This window comes from Vipera berus, assembly GCF_964194415.1.
Source record: "Vipera berus genome assembly, chromosome: 6".
Classification (NCBI taxonomy): Eukaryota; Metazoa; Chordata; class Lepidosauria; order Squamata; family Viperidae; genus Vipera; species Vipera berus.
This window is the reverse complement of record NC_138208.1, coordinates 57,925,209-57,944,231: the sequence shown is the minus strand read 5'-3', so window position 1 is coordinate 57,944,231 and position 19,023 is coordinate 57,925,209. Positions and strand designations below refer to the sequence as shown.

The 19,023-nt window shown below is 37.9% G+C and overlaps 1 protein-coding gene across 2 annotated transcripts in view; it reads left to right on the top strand.

The window, feature by feature from the left end:
• Positions 1-19,023, top strand: part of NUP205 (nucleoporin 205) — a 60,696-nt gene that overhangs the window by 27,458 nt on the left and 14,215 nt on the right. For both annotated transcript variants that reach the window (XM_081331396.1, XM_081331395.1), the window contains 19 exons: positions 861-1,066; positions 1,319-1,501; positions 2,322-2,372; positions 5,128-5,337; positions 6,333-6,432; positions 7,097-7,234; positions 7,459-7,648; positions 8,131-8,251; positions 9,080-9,161; positions 9,629-9,793; positions 10,213-10,337; positions 10,747-10,861; positions 11,268-11,417; positions 12,086-12,160; positions 13,493-13,650; positions 15,808-15,888; positions 17,175-17,366; positions 17,601-17,871; positions 18,562-18,660. In XM_081331396.1, coding sequence (XP_081187522.1) covers positions 861-1,066; positions 1,319-1,501; positions 2,322-2,372; positions 5,128-5,337; positions 6,333-6,432; positions 7,097-7,234; positions 7,459-7,648; positions 8,131-8,251; positions 9,080-9,161; positions 9,629-9,793; positions 10,213-10,337; positions 10,747-10,861; positions 11,268-11,417; positions 12,086-12,160; positions 13,493-13,650; positions 15,808-15,888; positions 17,175-17,366; positions 17,601-17,871; positions 18,562-18,660 — 2,712 coding nt within the window. The remainder of the gene's footprint in view (positions 1-860; positions 1,067-1,318; positions 1,502-2,321; positions 2,373-5,127; positions 5,338-6,332; positions 6,433-7,096; positions 7,235-7,458; positions 7,649-8,130; positions 8,252-9,079; positions 9,162-9,628; positions 9,794-10,212; positions 10,338-10,746; positions 10,862-11,267; positions 11,418-12,085; positions 12,161-13,492; positions 13,651-15,807; positions 15,889-17,174; positions 17,367-17,600; positions 17,872-18,561; positions 18,661-19,023) is intronic.

The window sequence follows — 19,023 nt, the reverse complement described above, 5'->3', positions numbered from 1 at the left end:
ATGATGCCCTTTTATTGCCTATTCGTAGGGCATTTCAACTTAATGTTTAGCATTTAATTAGTATTTCATAGAACATGTTCTTAAATGAAAAACTAAATAGATAAAAGCTTAAAGGTAAATATGCCATCCTTGATCATTACATTCTTTATTTTTATTTATTAACTCACATTTTTGTGGGGAGATCATCACTAGGAGAACTATAATTCCTGCATGATTGATAATTCATAAAAAGCTTGACTTTTTAAATAATTGGTAAATCAAATATTTTTTGTCTTGTTTTATATGATTTCTGTCTTTTTGCATCTAAAACTGGATAATTAGCTCACGTTTAATTATATATTTGCTAATTTTGTTCATATAACAATGTCAGTGAAGGAAGATAGTTAATAGGAATTTGTAGTGGAGAAGAATGATGACAGCTGTAATCTCTATCCATTTATCCATAAATATAAGTGAGTGTGAATAAATATAATTCTGCCATTCTGATCTGCAATGCCTGGATGTCTTTGTGTTCCTTCTTGAAAATAAGCTGGCATATATTTGCAGCAAGCACAAACCTGTAGTGTGCTTGTAACATTCTAGCAATGTGTGGCAACTTACAACAGTAGTTTGACAAAACAGTAAAGGTCCTAAAGCAGGAGATGATGAAAGAACTCTTTTTAAGGAAAAGAATCAAACAAGGAAGCAATTTTGGGGAGCTTTAATACTATATGAATTCCTCACTTAGGAATGGGCTTTGGTCTTAGCCTTGGTCTAAATGATTTTAGCAACTCAATGAGATTAAGTTTAGGGAAATGTTGTTTTTACCTGGAGTTTATTTAATATAATCTACATTATAGGGTTGGGTTTTTTTTATTCAGCTGAAAATATCCAAGGAGTGGGTGGCAGTCCTGTCTCTTGGGAACACTTCTTCCATTCCTTGATGCTGTACCATGAACATTTACGTAAAGATTTGCCAAGCGCAGAGAGCATTCAGTATCGTCATCTTCCGCTCAGAGGCATCACACAGAAAGAACAGGATGGATTAATTGCCTTTCTGCAGCTTACTAAGACTATTGTGAAATGGGTAGGTAGTTACTTGATATACGAAAAAATTCAGTTGGCACATTATTCAATAGTCATTGATATATTTGGTCAGGAATAAATGCAAAAGGAGCTAAGAGGTGGCCATATATCTAATTTAACTGAAGGTAAATTTGGTGAGAGAAAAATTGTAAGAAAATGTTACAATTCTAAATGTTCATTTTTGGTATAAGGGACACTGTAACTGACAAGGCTTTATATCATTAAACAGTGATAGTTTTTCTTCATTTTTCAGAGTGAAAATGCGCGATTGGCTCTCTGTGAACATCCTCAGTGGACACCAGTAGTTATTATTCTGGGACTTCTGCAATGCAGTATACATCCAATTTTGAAAGCAGAGTTCTTAGAAACTCTCTCAGCCTTCGGGAAATCTCCAGAAATTGCTGCTTCACTATGGCAATCATTGGAATACACACAGGTATCTTGTAAGGGGAAGTTTATCCCTGTTCTGTACTTTGTCCAACTTATTTTAGAGCTGTGGTGGCACAGTGATTAGAATGCAGTACTGCAGGCTAATTCAGCTCACTGCCAGTTTATCCTGACTGGCTCAAGGTTGACTCAGCCTTCCATCTTTCTAGGGTCGGTAAAATGAGAACCCATATTGTTGGGAGCAATGTGCTGGCTTTTGTAAACTGCTTAGAGAGGGCTGCAAAGCACTATGAAGTGGTATATAAGTCAAAGAACTATTGCTATTATTTTATGTTTTCCAATTTGGAAAGTTGGTCTGCTGAACAAGAAAATCTGTTGAGCAAAACTGAGTTCCTGAATGCCCTTCCAAATTTAGTGTATTGTTTTCCTGTTTACATTATAAATCCCTGCTAATAGATGGGAAGTAGATGATAGAGGGGCAAGAAATCTGATTGTATGTAAGAAATAAGGATTTAATGGAAAATGTTTTAAACTCAAAATTCTGTCAACAAAATTGTTTCTTACAGAAGAGGGCCCTTAGAGGTGTGTGTGTGTGTGTGTGTGTGTGTGAATATGTATATATATGTGTGTGTGTGTATATGTGTGTGTATGTGTGCATATATGTGTATGTGTATATATGTGTGTATGTGTGTGTGTATACATACACATATATAGTATAGAAAGAAAAGTGCAGGTGCTTTAATTTTGGAGCAGGACCTGTCACTAAAGCTTTGTGCAATCAACATAGTAATACTAGTTCATTCTTTTAATATTGTATTATTTTGCTAATGGTGACAAACATTTCATTTCTCTCCCATTTATTTTGGAAGATATTGCAGACTGTAAAAACTCCAGGCCAAAGGCAAGCCATTGGTATTGAGGTAAATTGTCTGTACTTAGTCATTGTATTTGATGAATACTTGATTATATAATATAAGACAGTTGTTATCTTTCAGTAACTTGATGTTGGGAAATACCCACCTAGGCAGAAGGAGGCCTCAGTCATAGATTTAGCCTTGAGTCCTTGTGCAGGATTGACCCTCTCTCTCCTTTGAGCTCTGTAGAATCTTATCTGTTCCTAGACTTAAGTCTGGCAATGTGGGGAGATTCCTGTGTAATAGGCAGAATATAATACAGTAATGAGCTTGAACTTTTCATGTGCCTGACACTTGAAAATATACTGCTTTTTTAAACAAAATCATAAGAAAGAAAACAACATACATCTACCAAAAAACCATTATATCATTGGCTAGAGCCTCAATCCAGTTTAAAAAATAGAATCAATAATCTGATTTAAATCTTCCTTATTTTCTGGATGCAGTAGAATAAACTTGTGTGAAAACAGTGATACTCAAATTGCAGCTAGATCCTTTTGTAATTATAATTGTATTTAACTTGGAATTATTTAAGATGGTTTGGAGCCTTAAATCAGGTATCCCCAACCCCCGGGCCTATTTGCAACTGGCCGCAAGCCAACGCACATGCACAGCTTGACTTACCTGAGCAGTGGGCTGGCGCACATGCGTGCACACAACTTGTCCCACACAAGCGGTCGGCCGGCATGCATATGTGCATGCAGCTCAACTTGCAGTTGATTGTGTGTGCGTGTATGCTGATACAGAGAAGTAGCTTCTGATGTTCTTTACAGCAGTTATAAATAAATTATAAATGATAAATCTTTAAAATTACAACATGTTTCTCTTATTTCTATAATTATCCTATTTATTTAATCATCAAAACCATAAATCATGTTCATTTTGTCTTTAAAAAGCTCATAAGGGGGTTTCAGTCAGCAATAAACACAAATTTCTTTTCTCTAATCAAGTCAACTTAGCCATCTCAGAGACTTCCATCATCTTCACCAACTATTCCTTCACTATAGGACTCTTTCCATCTTTGTGCCTCACTGCAATTATTATATACTGTACAAATTTCCATGACTTTTTTGCAATTCTTTGTCCACTGGTCCCGCAAGAAACTCCTATAGTCTCAATTGTATATTAATCTGCAAAATTCAATCAATGTATATATTTGAATCCAAAATTGTATAGCTTTTTTACATATCTATCAAGCATGATAAAACGTTTCTTGTTTACATTTCCAACATGAATTTATACATTCTAGACAATTTCTCTGGTGACATATACCATCATTTTATAAAAATTCTCTTTTAAGATTTTAACATGTAAATTTCAGTGGTTTCAGCCATTCTTCCCATCTGTATATTATAAACAATTTTTAGCCCACTTTATCATCCATTCTTTCCCATATTCTTCTGTTTCACATTTCAAGTCAAGTGTATACATTTTAACAATTACATGTTCATCATTTGTACATAATTTCATTTCAAACTCAGTCTTACAATGTTCAAAACCATAAACTCTTTTGTCTACTTTAAATCTTTCTAATAACCTGGAAATTTTAAGCATCTATGTCCTCTTGCCAGCAGTTTTTTGAAAAATTTCTTTTGTATCCTTCTTGACCAGATTCCAGTATCTCACTATAAGATAGCCATTTGTGTTTGCCTACTATTTCTCATTTATAAAAGCTTGTTGTGCTAAGAGTCACAAAGGTATTTTCAGGCAAAAACTAGATTTGTATCTATCCCATATTCTCAATATGCCGCTTCTAATGTAATGATTTTTTAAATTCACATTAGTTTTGACTTTGGTGTACCCCAGAAAGCCAAGCCACCCAAATCTCAGGTCATGTGCTTTTAATTCCAAAGCTTTTATTTCTAGCAACATCAGCTGCTTCATTCAAACCAAATAGCCAGCAACAAAATGCAATTTCAAATAGGTAAACCCAATCACCCTCTACCCTTTGCATCCTGCAACCTTATATTTAACTTATTTTTTTCCACCTTCCATTCAAATTTAGATATATCCTTCTTCTGATGTTAAAAGTTTAGTTTGTTTAGGGTTTTAAAAATGGCAGTCTGAAAGTTTGTCTATGTATAAATTATAGTATAACTTCTATGATGCTGAGGCTTTCATTACAACTTTTGTAATGCGGGTAGTTCTCAACTTATGACCACAATTGAACTCAAGATTTCTGTTGCTAAGCAAGACATTTGTTAAATGAGATTTGTCCCATTTTACAATCTTTCTTAAGTGAATCACTGCAGTTGTTAAGCTAGTAACATGTTTGTTAAGCGAGTCTGACTTCGCCATTGACTTTACTTGTCAGAAGCTCACAAAAGAGGATCACATGATTCTGGGACAATGCAACCATCATGAACTAGGTGCTAAGTGTCTGGATTTTGATCACATGACCATGGGGATGCTGCAAGGGTTGTAAGTGTGAAAAATGGTCATAAGTCACTTTTTCCAATGCTGTTATAACTTCAAATGATCACTGAACGATTGTAAGTTGAGGACTACCTGTAGGTTCAACCATCTTGTTCACAGTGGCACAGTATTTGTAGATACTGTAAATGATGATAATTATCTGTTTATTAGATTAAACGTTATAGACCGAAATTATAAAATCGTTTGGGGGTTTTTTGATGAAGGGTCTTTGAGAAAACTGGAAGAAGCATTTGCATGAGTTTATTTAAGAGTGGTAAATGAGATGGTATGTTGCCATTGTGTTTAAAAAGTCACATGTTTGGAATTTGACTTATATTCTTGGAAGGTTGAATTGAATGAAGTAGAATCCCGGTGTGAGGAATATCCTTTAACTCGTGCCTTCTGCCGGCTCATCAGTACCCTAGTAGAGAGTTCATTTCCTTCTAACCTGGGTGCTGGGCTGCGCCCACCAGGATTTGAGCCGTACCTTCATTTTCTGAGAGAATCTGTATTTCTTCGATTTCGGACCAGGGCCTACCGGAGAGCTGCTGAAAAGGTAAACATTATGTCTTGTAATACATATTACTACAAATCTATGCAAATTTATCTTTGTATCATCTTTATTTTGGTTATGTAATATTTCTGTAATCTCATTCCTTTGAAAAATCCTATGGCAATAGTAGTAACAATAATCTACCATGGCGTTACAAGGGACATTCATGTATTGATTTGATTTGCTCTGTATGACCTCCCACTCAACATGTAGCTGTGGATGGTGAACAGCAAATTTAAACAATAATAGAATTATTTTTTTCAATAGCCGTTATAGACTTATAAAATCTGTGGTTTCCTCAGACCTTGTACTGAAAGTCAGAAGTTCTGCAAATGGAAAAGCATTTCAAGTAGGACTGAATTCGTTGTTCCAAATGCTGGGAAATTCCTGCTAAACTTTCTAGATATTTTACTGATTTGATTCAACACATTATTTCAGCTTTTAAACTGGAAAGTAAAGTTATAGACCTCCATTTACTTTTAGCTTATACAGCAAGCTAATTGCTCCTTTTCAACGTTTACATATTGAAATAATATTATTTAAACATTATAATTTTTGTTATATCCCTGTGACCTAAAATTCCAATCCAGACTTTTTTCAATAATATATGGAAGTTTAAACAAGACTTTTTCCCCTAAATGCAACCCTATATCAGCTAACCTGAAAAAGGCACTAATGAGATTTATTTGCACAATAATAAACTGAAGAAATTAATATGTACAATGTTACTGGATTTCATTTCTATAGAATGTGAGTATTGGCCAATGTATATAGTGGGGTTGATTTTATTTCTGTTTCAGAACCATTTTATATTGGGAGTTGATTGAATTAAAGATTTCTTCAAGATTTCTTTGAGTGGAACAAGACTTATATCAGGAAATGTCTCATTTAAGCTCCTTCTGGCAGGAAAAAAATTGGATCCAACTCACTTAATTAAAATATAACTTTATAACATTTTTAAAAATTAAATGAATATTTTGGACATGGTTTTTTGACAGTGGGAAGTAGCTGAAGTAGTTCTGGAGGTCTTTTATAAGTTGCTGAGTGACTATGAACCCCAACTTGAAGATTTTGTGGACCAATATGTAGATTTACAAGGTAAGCTATTTGCTGATCTCTTTTTACCTATTTTTGGTCTCTTGCTGGGAAAGAAAGCCAACAAAATCTCATGGAGGTTTTTTTCTGATCTGTTGGTGACTGCTAATTATATTCTAAGTGCTCCTCAAAACAAGCAGGAATATTTATAGTTCAATGAGATTTCTATGTACAATGTTACAGTAGGGAATGGTGTGGATGCTTGCATGTAGAAATATGAAGAATTTAGATGCAGTGACATTTTTAGAACTGGGGGAGTTTTAAAAATCATTTTCCCCAATGAAAATTTAGGAAAGACTTAGCAGTAGAATGGGAAGAGGAGGGAGGCAGTGACAAGGGAAAACCTTTTAAAATAAGGCTAAATATCTGGAGATGGAATAAGTGATGCAAACCCAAAGAAAGATTATATTGGTTCATATAAAGGTGGGAAATCAGTTTTTTGCTTTAGCTCACTTGATTTAAGAAAAGGGGGCAGTTCAGAGAAAAGGCAAGGTTTCAAGAATAAATGAAAGAATTTTGTGGGAAAATAGGGATTTTACACTTGTTTAAATCTTTACATGGGGAAAGGGGAAGGAGAAAATGAAAATGACCATGATTAGGTTTACATTTATGCTGGTAAATTGCAATCTCATAAATAACACATAAATAAATGTGCTTCATTTTCTAGGAGAAGAAGTAATAGCTTATAAACCACCTGGGTTTAACCTGATGTATCATCTTTTGAATGAATCACCAATGCTGGAATTGTGTCTTAGCTTGTTGGAGGAAGGAGTTAAACAGCTAGATACCTATGCACCTTTCCCTGGTAAGTTGCAAGTTTCTTTTTAATTAAGATATCGAAATATCTACACGACTCTAGTATAGACTGTTGGAAAAAACCTGATGACTCAAAACTGGCAGTTCTTGATGGGTTGTTTGTTGCCTCCATCAATGTAGTGTAAACTCACTGTGAATTATTCCCCTTCTCCATTTCCCCCCAGTGGGGGAATTATGAATGTGTGATCTAATTGTTTGATTTGTTTTCTTTAGGTAAAAAGCATTTGGAGAAGGCTGTACAGTATTGTCTTGGGCTGCTCAATCTAACTCTACAGAAAGAGAACCTTTTCATGGACTTCTTAAGAGAAAGCCATCTCTCTCTCATTGTTACCGCATTAGAACAGCTGCTGCAAGGAATCAATCCTCGTACTAAAAAAGCTGACCATGTGGTAAATATTGCCAGGTAAGTCCCAAAAATTTAGAAAACTTGCTGTGGCTTTAGAAATGCTGCGTTTTTACTCAGAGCGTATCTGTTCCAGATGTTCCTATAGCATGAGTGCTTAGAAAAATTCCATTAATAGCTGGCTTCATAAAAATAGAATACTGTCCCTCTATTCATCTACAGTAATTCATAGGATTGAGCTGTACATTTGTTAAGAACATTTCCAAACAACTTCTATTTATATTGTGAATAATATTATATTTTAATTTAATTAATTTGATGTTATAATATGTTCATGTGACCTGTAGAAATTGGGATTTAAGAAACAATTGAATTAGGAAATAAAATGTAAGCTGCTTTTCCTCCCAAGTATAGGATAATGATTTGAATAAAGTTACACCTATGTATTCCAGGTATATTGTAAAACAAAATACAGGTATAGTGACGTTCTATTCAATACATGGGTTGCCATCATTATTTCTCTATAATGTTATTTTTTAAAGGTATCTTTATCATGGTAATACCAATCCTGAACTGGCTTTTGAAAGTTCCAAGATCCTTTGTTGCATTTCTTGCAATTCTAACATTCAGGTCAAGCTGATTGGAGACTTCACACAAGACCAGGTAATTGCAATTAATTTTTTTAAGCAAGAAAAAGGGAATTGTTATCCAATTATCAGCAAATGATTTATTAATAGAGATGTGCAAATGTTCTGGGTTTGAACCATTCCATGAGCAGAGAAGCTGGTTTCAGCTAACTGTTCTCTGACCGAAACCCACATGTTTTTCAAGTTTTGATCTATATGTGGAATGGATCTATTTTGTTTTCTATACAGACTGAATCATGATTATTTCAAGCAAAAGGGTTTTTTGGGGGGCTGGGGACAGGAAAAACCTAGGACTGGACATTTCCTCTGTGATGCCATGTAAATGGCTAAGCAGAGAAAAGAAAGAGGCAGTGATGGACGGATGGGGGATCTGTAGTGGCACATAAGGCATGAGGACGAGGGAAGGGAGATGATGGTATATCCCAGCCTTGCTCTACTCACCCCATAAAATCATTTGGACAATCCCTCACAGGTTTATTTCTTTTGTTTTTTTAATATATATTCAATTTTATTTTCCCATTTCTTCCACAAACAAGTCAACAAATATAAATACATACACGTAGGTTTGGGTGCTGCTCGTCCATTTCCCCTTTCACTGTAACCACTCTCCTCTCTCTTCCCTCTTCTCTACTGTTTATTTCAACTGACGCCTGGAACAATGAAAATATTCTAGGTTTTGTTTCTGCTGAAATGTGATAGCTCTGAAATAATGTAGCATAACCTTGGTAATGTATGGCTTATTTAAGCATTTTTGTGTACTATTCTAGGTTTGGATATGTTTATATACCTATAAATCATCTATTAATATCTTATTATTTTACTTTTCTTTTAATTACAAATCTAGAGTATCAGTCAGAAACTAATGGCTGGATTTGTGGAATGTTTGGACAATGAAACTGCAGAAGAAATAATTAATCCTGATGAAGGTATGAAAGTTGATCATTTTATTTTATTTTTATTTTCAAAAATGAAAATGCTTGTGTTTATTTGCACTATGTTATTCTTTTAATTTCAGAAGATAGAATAATAATGAAAGACTGCATTTAGAAGTCTGTACTATTTAAAATTTTAGTTCTTATAATTTTCAACAAAATTATAGTTAGCCTGCCAAAAGACTGCCAAAAAATTACATTTACAAAATAATTTCACAAATATATTAATTTTTCTGCTTTCCATAATTTATATTTATGGGTGAGATGATGATTATACAGTTAATTCAGAAACAGATTGATACCTTCTGAAATACTTTAAACAGAAGTTTTCATACTTGTATTTCGGTTGCTCATTGAGAAATGTGCAGATGGTTGTAAATTAGACTAATTAAAGATACATATGCATTAACTGCTTGCTGAATAATCCACTTTTAATATAAATGTGTGTGCTTGATTCAAAGAATTTGAAGGTGAAAGGAAGCAAGCACCGATATTCCATGAAACAAGGATTAATATTCTGAACCTTCTCATTACCTCTCTGGAGTGCAAGCCACCCAATCTTGCTCTGTATCTTCTTGGTTATGAATTTAGGAAGCCTGTCAGCACTACAAATCTGCAAGATCCAGGTACCCAACTGAAAGTGCTCTGAGGACAGAGAAAGAGGGAAGTGGCTAGCTACCATCTGGAAAAAACCTACACTTGGATAGTGATATTTTATTTCATTTTAATTTTCCAGTATAGCATAATATTAATATGGTACACAGAATAAATGTTAAATGTTTTCAATTTTAAAATCAGTGCATTGTAGAAAGTGCATCTAGATGCAAACTCTGCAAATCTGGGTACTTTTATTCATCATATCACTTTTGTAATAAAATGCAACATTAAACTGTAATTTTACAAGAACAAACTCTTTGCCATTTCTAGCTAGTATAAAAAGTACACTAAAATTTCAAACAGAATGAAATTTGGTTTTTTATTTTCCATGTGAATTACCTTATGCCTTCTATACAGTTTATCTAAACAAGTTTCTTAAATCCTTAAGGTGTGTTGGGTTGCCCTCGTACTTGCCTTCATGCTATTTTGAATATATTAGAGAATGGTACTGAAACAAGATCTGATCCCACAGCAGTTCGGGAATCTCCACATCTGGCAGAGTTGTGTTATCAGGTATGAAAGAAATTTTGAGTAAATTTTGAATTTAAATTTTGCATATACAGCCAATCAGCTTTAAGTGTTTTTGTAGCTTTTTGTAGTTTTACAGTGCTATTTTGATTCTTAAAATAATTTATATCACAGGCCTACATATGATTACAGAGAAAGATGCCTCTTTGAATTCAGGGATATTTTCTTTTAGATAATTATATATCTGAATCCTTCACTTTATAGCATTGGAGCCTGAGCTGATTTTTAAAAATAGAGCTGTTACATGTAAGTCATTTAAATCAGTGAAGGCAGTTTTAATACTGTGTTGTTAATAATTCAGCTATGTTTTTTTAACCTGATATTCTTTTAAAAGGAATGCATGTTTTTTTGTTTATACCCAAAGACACACATGATTTTTTTTTTGGATTAACAGGTGATCTATCAGTTATGTGCGTGCTCAGACACATCAGGACCAACTATGAGATATTTGAGAACTAGCCAGGATTTTTTATTCTCTCAATTGCAGCACCTTCCTTTTTGTGTCAAAGGTAACACTTGAAATGCATTTTTAATTGGAGGTATTTTATTCTATTGCTTTGAAACATTGTTTCATTCTAGGTTGAAATACTTTAGTCTTGCAGAAAAGCTATTTTTATCTCAGAATATTAGAAATCTTGCCTTGGAAGGCAGAGAAATGCATCTTCCTTCTTTTGTGACACTTCATGCGTCCTATGCTTTCTTTTTTGCTTCTTTTCCACCTCAGCATTGGGAAAGAATGGTCAGGAAGCATGACCGTTGAGGAATCTCATTTTGGAATTAGACCACATTGCAATATGAGTGCTCTCAAACAGTCTAAGCTAAGGTTTCAAAGCATGCCAGAGTAGGAGGGCTATGTTTTCCCAATGTGAATTATTTTACTCTGCTGTACTGTTTCTTTCTTTCACTTCTACTCAGAGCATGAGATTCCTGCCTTGAATCAGATGTCATGGCTAATGAAAACTGCATCTATAGAATTGCGAGTTACTTCCCTGAACCGCCAGCGTTCTCACACACAGAGATTGTTACAGCTCCTTCTTGATGATGTGCCAGTCAAATCTTATTTAGGTAAATGGAATTTGGCTGGATAGATAGAAGGGTTAAGACTGTTATACCTAAAGGCCATTTTTTAAAAATTTTCTGAATTAGCTCTCACTTTCATATCCAGTTGTTACAACTTTTACCATAACATTTTCTAGTTCGTCTCACAGTTACGATTTTAGGAGTGAGGGAAGCAAGTACTACTTAGATAATGGAGATATTGGTTTAGCCAGAGCTGACATATTAATAGCAGTGATAGATTATTCAGTATAACACATTACTCTTGCCTATTAACAGGATACATAGCTTTTATTGTTCATCTCTCTAAGTGTAAATTAGGATTGGATGGAATTTATTGCTATCAACGTGTAACAAAGTTACGTTAGTATAAGCCAGGGGTAGGCAACCTTGGCTCTTTTATGACTTGTGGACTTCAACTCCCAGAATTCCTGAGTCAGCATGGCTGACTCAGGAATTCTGGGAGTTGAAGTCCACGAGTCATAAAAGAGCCAAGGTTGCCTACCCCTGGTATAAGTGAAGCACTTCTCTTTGGACTATTAAAGAAGTTTGTATCTTTCAGCTTGTGCAGCTGCTTTAAAATGCACAGGCATTTTGCATTTTATTTTAAATTTGTGCTGTGATGAAATTGAGTGGCTTATAAATTAATTTTAAGTTTTAAAATTCAATTTTCTTAGCTGATGGTGAAGGAGGGATAGAAGATGATAGTCGTTCTGTCACTGGATTCCTTCACTTTGATACTGTTTCCAAGGGTAAGTTACTTGTGAAGACCTACTTTTCAGATTTTGATTAGGAATACAGAGACAATTATATTGACTGCTGCAATAAAACTATAGCAGCTTTCATTCCTAAGGCAGACTAGAACTCAGTCTCTTGGTTTCTATCCTAGTGCCTTCCCAACCTTTTCTATGCCCCACACTCCTTGAAAATGTTTGATTAATGTTCTCGCCCCTTACAAAAGTAATTGTGATTCGTGACCTATCATTAAGGAATACAATCCACTCTTCTCACATCCCTGAAATGCCATCTCACACCCCCTGGGAATGCTGGCACCCCTCGTTACCCTAGACCATGGGTGTCAAACTGCCGGCCTGTAGGCCGGACGCGTCAGATGGAAGCCGTACCCACCCCATTGCTGGCAATGGCAAAACAGTCCCAATACGTTGCGTGACATCACATGACGTCGCATATTTCACATGTCTGCCCTAGACCAAGCTGCCTGGTTCTCTCTTTTTTGCCTGGCTGTTTGTTATAATCAGAACATTCAAAAATAGTTAGAAAAATCATAATGCACTTAAATTTGTAAATGATAGATAAATGTCTATATAGGTATTATATGTTTATATAATACATTCCATTTTTTGGCTTCTAGCATACATATTTTGTGATATTTCTATGCTGTTATTTAACATGAAATTCTAGAGCATTGCATAGAAGGGAAGCAACTTAATCCATTACAAAGAAACAAGTGGGCACAATGCAGAAACTGATAAACCATTTGAAGTTTATTGGGATTTTTCCCTTTTATTAACTTCCTAAAATACTGTGTGGTAGGAGAAGGACAGGTAGAGCCAGGGGCAGAGTTAAGCAAGTCATCAACCTAGAGTTGTTACATTCCAACAAAGGATGTAAGTCCAAACTCTCTTGCATTATCCTCTGCCAATTTAGCACTGAAAGCTAGTTGACTAGAATCTTGTTTAGAGGCTTGAGCAATAAATCTTCTTAACTGCAACTTAATGTATTGTCATGATTCTTTGCCCTGACAGTGAAGTTCAATATGACCAGCTTCAAGAGCATAAAATTTAATAAATACTAAAGCACTTACAGTTCTGTTTTGTATATTGTAATTACCTGCTGGATTGGAGCTACACTGTTTCAGAATTTAACTATAAATATACTGTGGTGTCTGATGGTGTAACTTAATTAATTTTCTTGAGATATATTAATAGGAATAAAATATAGAATTGTGATAAATAGAAAAAATATCTAAATCATAAAGCTTGTCATTTATATTTTCTGAGTGTAGCTGAATTCTCTTCTGTCTGATTTCCAGAAATTTCTAAATTGATTTCTAATATCTTCAGTGCACAGGAAAATCTTGAGCATCCTTGATTCAATTGACTTCAGTCAAGAGATCCCAGAGCCTTTGCAACTAGATTTTTTTGACCGTGCTCAAATAGAGGAGGTCATTGCTAACTGTGAGAATAGGACTGCACATGGACCAATTATTTGCAATGTGAAGGTCAGCAAGGTTCGAGAAATGTTGGGGTTGTCCAAAAATATATAGAAACACACTTTAAGAACTTGATCCACCCACAGTAACGCATGTATGGCCCCCCTGCTTGAGTCTGAAAGCAAAAAGTTTAAAATGGATTTTGGTTCCCAGTTTTATTAGGGGCCAGAATTGTTACTTATTTATTTATCAAGTTTGCTTCGTGTTCTTAAAATACGTTTGGTAATTCTGGGATTGAATATCTAGTTTAATATATCCATTATTTTCAATATATCCCATATATCAGTGGTGGCGAACCTTTTAGCGACCGAGTGCCCAAACCACAACCCAAAACCCATTTATCACCGGGTGCCGGGTGGGCGTGGTCGACTGGTTGGGCATGGCCACAATGGTCATGGCAGTCTGGGTGGGTGTGGCCACAGTGGGTGTGGCCACCTTGATGATGCTGGTGGGAAGGGACGCCTGTGGGGGCCAGGCAGGGTTGGGGGAGATCCAGGGTGTCTCTGGAAGGTGGGGGGTGGACTGGAGGCTCGTCCTGCGGGGTGAGGTGAGGCGAGGCAGGGTGGGTATGCCAATTGTCATGGGGCAAGGCAAGGTGAGGCAGGGTCTGGAGCAGTTGCTGCCTGACACCATCGGCCCCCACAGAGGCCAGCGAATGCATGGGGGCCGACAGTGTCCGTCAGCAGCCACAGCCTCCTGCATCATGGCAGCCCCATTGGCGTGGTCGGAGATGGCCCCGGGATGGCCGGAAAGGAGCCCTCACCTGGTGCGGGCCCTGTCTACATGGTGGCTCTGATGGGGGCGGTGGCTGTTGCTCCTCCTCCTGCTCTGAGCCTCTTGACCGGCCAACCACACAGGGAAGCAGGAGGCGGCAGTGGTGATGCCTCCATCTGGAAGCAAAGCTGTGCTGACCATCCTCACGCTGGTGGGGGCAGCGGTGGGGGAAGGTGACTGGCACTCACCCTCCCCTCTCTGCTGCCACCCCACATCGTCCCACATGCATAGCCCGGAGGCGCACATGGGACAATGTACGGCAGTAGCAGCAAAGGGTGGCCGCATGCCAGATCCTGCCTTCCCCTGCCACTGCCCCCACCAGTGTGAGGATGGTCACCAGAGCTTCGTTTCTGGATCTGCTGCCTGACGGTATCAGCCCCTGCACACAGAGGCCAGCAAGCAGCATGCTGGCTGTTCTGCATAATGGCAGACTGGCCACAGAGCCCCATGGGTGCGGGAGGAAACGGCTCCGGGACAGCCGGAAGAAAGTCTTTGCCCGCCCTGGGTGCATCCACTTGATGGATCTGGCTTCTGCTGTTCCGACCAGTCAACCATGCAAGGAAGCAGGAGGAGGTGGAGGGGCAGCCGGGGGTCTGGAGCCACCTCGGATGCTCGCTAGCAGCCTGACGAGGCAGCGGATTCATGCATCCTCTGCCCCTCCTGCTTCCCTGCATGGCTGACCGGTCAGAGCAGCAGAAGCCACCTGATGGCCCCCCCCTCTGTCTCCCTCCCCAGCCGACCCCCCCCCCGAGTAGCCCAGCCTGACCAAGACAGAGGGAAGGCAAGGCAGAGAACCGGTTGTTAAAATGATTGCAAACTCACCACAGGTCGCTTCCAAAGGCTGCTCACTCACTCTCCTGCCAAAACTGCTCCTTTTATAGGTTCCCTGACCCCGCCCAGCTCTCGCAGCTGTTCCTGGACTGCGCATGCGTGCAGAGAGGGAGGGGGAGGAGCCCGGCAGTGGTGTGCGTGCCCACAGGGATGGCTTTGCGTTTTGCCTGTGGCACGCGTGCCATAGGTTTGCCACCCCTGCTATATATCCTTATTTTTATTTGAAAGTTCTGGAGAGACAGAGAGAGAGGGAGAGGGAGAGAGAGAGAGAGAGAGAGAGAGAGAGAGACCTTTTTATAAAGTTATAGTCAACTTCCTGGCCAAAAAAAAACAGTTACTACACTGAATTGAGTGTTATAAAGGAACAACTGACATTTCATGTTGGATATTGTATGTTTCCTGGCTAGCTTCATTAAAGTGTATAATTTTATCTAGGATGAAAGTAAAAATAAATGAAGTAAGAAATAAATGATGAAAACACTCTTCACAGTTAAGATAATGGGTTGATTTAGTATTTTTACTGTGTATTAGGCATGAGCCTTGTCTTTTCCTCAATACTAGCATCTTCACAAAGTTCTGATTGCTGAAGTTAATGCCTTGCAAGGAATGGCAGCCCTTGGACAGAGACCTTTACTTATGGAGGTAAAGAAATAAAATAACTAGAATGTCTAGATTTTGAAAAAGGTTATCGGGATATATTATTATTTGCTTTAGTAAATATTTTTTAATTGTTTGCTTTACTAAATATTTTATATAGTGCTTACTAATTTGGGAGTGATTATAAGGGACGCGATGGCTCAGTGGGTTAGGACGCTGAGCTTGTCGATCAGATGGTCGGCAGTTTGGCAGGTTGAATCCTGAGTGCCACGTAACAGAGTGAGCGCCTGTTACTTGTCCCAGCTTCTGCCAACCTAGCAGTTTGAAAGCACGTAAAAATGCAAGTAGAAAAATAGAGACCACTACGGTGGGAAGGTAACAGCGTTCTGTGCGCCTTTGGCATGTAGTCGTGCCGGCCACATGACCACGGAGACGTCCTCGGACAAGCGCTGGCTCTTCGGCTTTGAAACGGAGATGAACACCGGCCCCTAGAGTTGGAAACGACTAGCACGCATGTGCGGGGGAACCTTTACCTTTACGTTTTATAAGCATTTTTTACTGCTAGAATGTCAGTTTTATTATTATTTTTAAGAAATGGGAATTTAAAAATATCTAAGATTGTAATTCACAGGGATGTATCCAGTTTCTTTTTTTTTTAAAAAAAAATAATTTTTCCAGGTAGTCCTCATACAATCATAATGGAAGCGGTTGTAAGTCAAGGACTACCTGTATTAAGTTTTAATACAGTACTGAAAACAATACAAATTAAACTCAGAAAGAAGGGAAAGTACAAAAAGAATAAAAGATATACAGAGAAAAAAGAAAGGATAATTTCTGAAAGTGATTAGAAAGTGAGTGAATGAGCTCTGTGACTTTTAAAACTTTGCTGCAGTTGAGAGCATGATGGTTCTCTTCATCTCCCAGAACTCAAATCCACAAAAAACCTCTATCCCGTGGTCTCCTCATGAGGAACAACTGTCTGGAGCACAAGTGAACCATCTCCCATCCTCTCCTTATCCGGGGAGGTTCTGTGAGACGAGTCTGCTCACAGGTCCTTAGGTCTTAGTTGTGGTTGTCATCTTTGCAAATTTGGAGATGCTGTAGTTCACCATTCCTCACCTGAAAGCTCCTTCCAGTTTCTTCTATGATTTCCCACCATCAAACATTTTGATGGCATTTAAAAGGAAACTCCCTGTTGCAACTTTTTTTTTCAAAATCCCCAAGGTATTTCTGACATGTATATTCCCTGCTTGGTTATAAACATATGATATGAGTTTAACTTGGTTAATAGTTTTTTGTTGTTAGTGATTTTTTCCCCAATTGATTTCCAGGAAATCAATACAATTCTTCAGTATGTTGTGGAGAGGAACAAGCTTCTTCAGTGTCTGTATGCAAAGAAACATGCTCTGGAGTCCTGGAGGCAGCTGGTTGAAATCATATTAACTGCCTGCCCACAGGACCTCATACAATCTGAAGATAGACAGCTTATTATCCGTGATCTATTGCAAGATTTACACGATAAGGTAAACTATAAAGATATATTAGTACATTATGTGGTTTAAAAGGTGATTCTTTTAAAATTAAATTGTAAAATACAGAGTAAGGAAAGGAGGAATATATATCAGACAATTTAACAGCAATTTGAGACTCATTTGTTTTAAGTGTCACATTCTAGCTACTGTCATTTGCATTTGGAAAGATGATAGAAATCATGTCACTTATAACTTAAGACTATTAATTTCTTTTCTTCCCATAAGATTTTGAATGATGATGCAGCTCAAGAGTTAATGCCTGTTGTGGCAGGAGCCGTGTTCACTTTGACTGCTCACCTAAGCCAGTCTGTGCGAACCGAACAAAAGGAGCCATTTGCTATCCCTATGCCTGGACGTTTCCAATTTGTCCTAATGTTGGATGGGTCTTTTGCTACATCACCTGCTTCTGAAGACTTGGCAGTGGGATTTGCCTCCATTGGAGACTCTTCTTTACATATCATATTGAAACAAATTCTGGATTTTATTCTGAAGACTGGTGAATACATTTATTTTTATTTTTATTTTAATCCCATTTATATCCCGCCCTTCTCCGAAGACTCAGGGCGGCTTACAATCTAAGCACAAATAAAATGTGCTCAGCAATAGCCTTCATTCTATGTATATGCCTGCTTATTAGGGCTTTCCCCCCCCCCCAAGCGGCATTATTACAAAGTCAGCTTATTGCCCCCAACAATCTGGGTCCTCATTTTACCTACCTCGGAAGGATGGAAGGCTGAGTCAACCTTGAGCCTGGTGGGATGCGAACCTGCAATAATTGCAGGCAGCTGGTGTTACTTAAGGAGGCATTAGCCCACTGCTCCACCAAGGCTCCTAAATCACTTATACTTATTGGAAAGGAATTCCATAAATGTTAATATGGAATTGAACATATTTTCATTTTGTTTCATTAAATTAAATATTATACTTAAACTGAGTTTGCATATCTTGTTTTACAGTTATAGCCATAAGCAGTAGAAGATGCCTGTGGGTTGTTCTGACAAAAATAGAGGACAGTGGCTATATCTTTATAATGTTTTCTGTTTTAATTTTGCTAAGAATGGAACAATTTGATTATTCTGGCTTCAGCTTTTATGAAAAAATAGTTGTTTTCATTGCAAAATCAGCATTGTACATATAATTGAAGATAATGCTATGTTTGTTGGCTTCTCTCTTCCTCTCTGAATAGGTGGTGGGTTCCAGCGAGTGAGGACACACTTGTATGGATCATTGCTCTATTATTTGCAGATTGCTCAACGACCAGATGAACCAGATACCCTAGAAGCAGGTAAAATATAATCTAATTATAGAAAGTATGACACTCTACAGCATAGGTCCCCAACCTATGGGCCGCGGTCCACTACCAGGCTAGGTGAGTGGCTGGTCAGTGCATGTGCGCATGTGCACGCGCTCACCCCCTGCCCTTGCACTGGCGCTAGCTGAGCCGCAAGCCTCTCGCCAGCGCTAGGAGAACCGGAAGCCTCTTACCGGCGCTAGGAGAGCTGTGAGCCTCTTGCCAGAGCTAGCAGCCCCATTTGTAGAGCGTGCATGCTCATGGCTGTTTGCATGCATGCGCATGCAGCCGCATTTGCATGTGTGTGCATGCGCGTATAAAGATCCCTTTCCCACCAGGGGGCCAACTCGGAAAGAT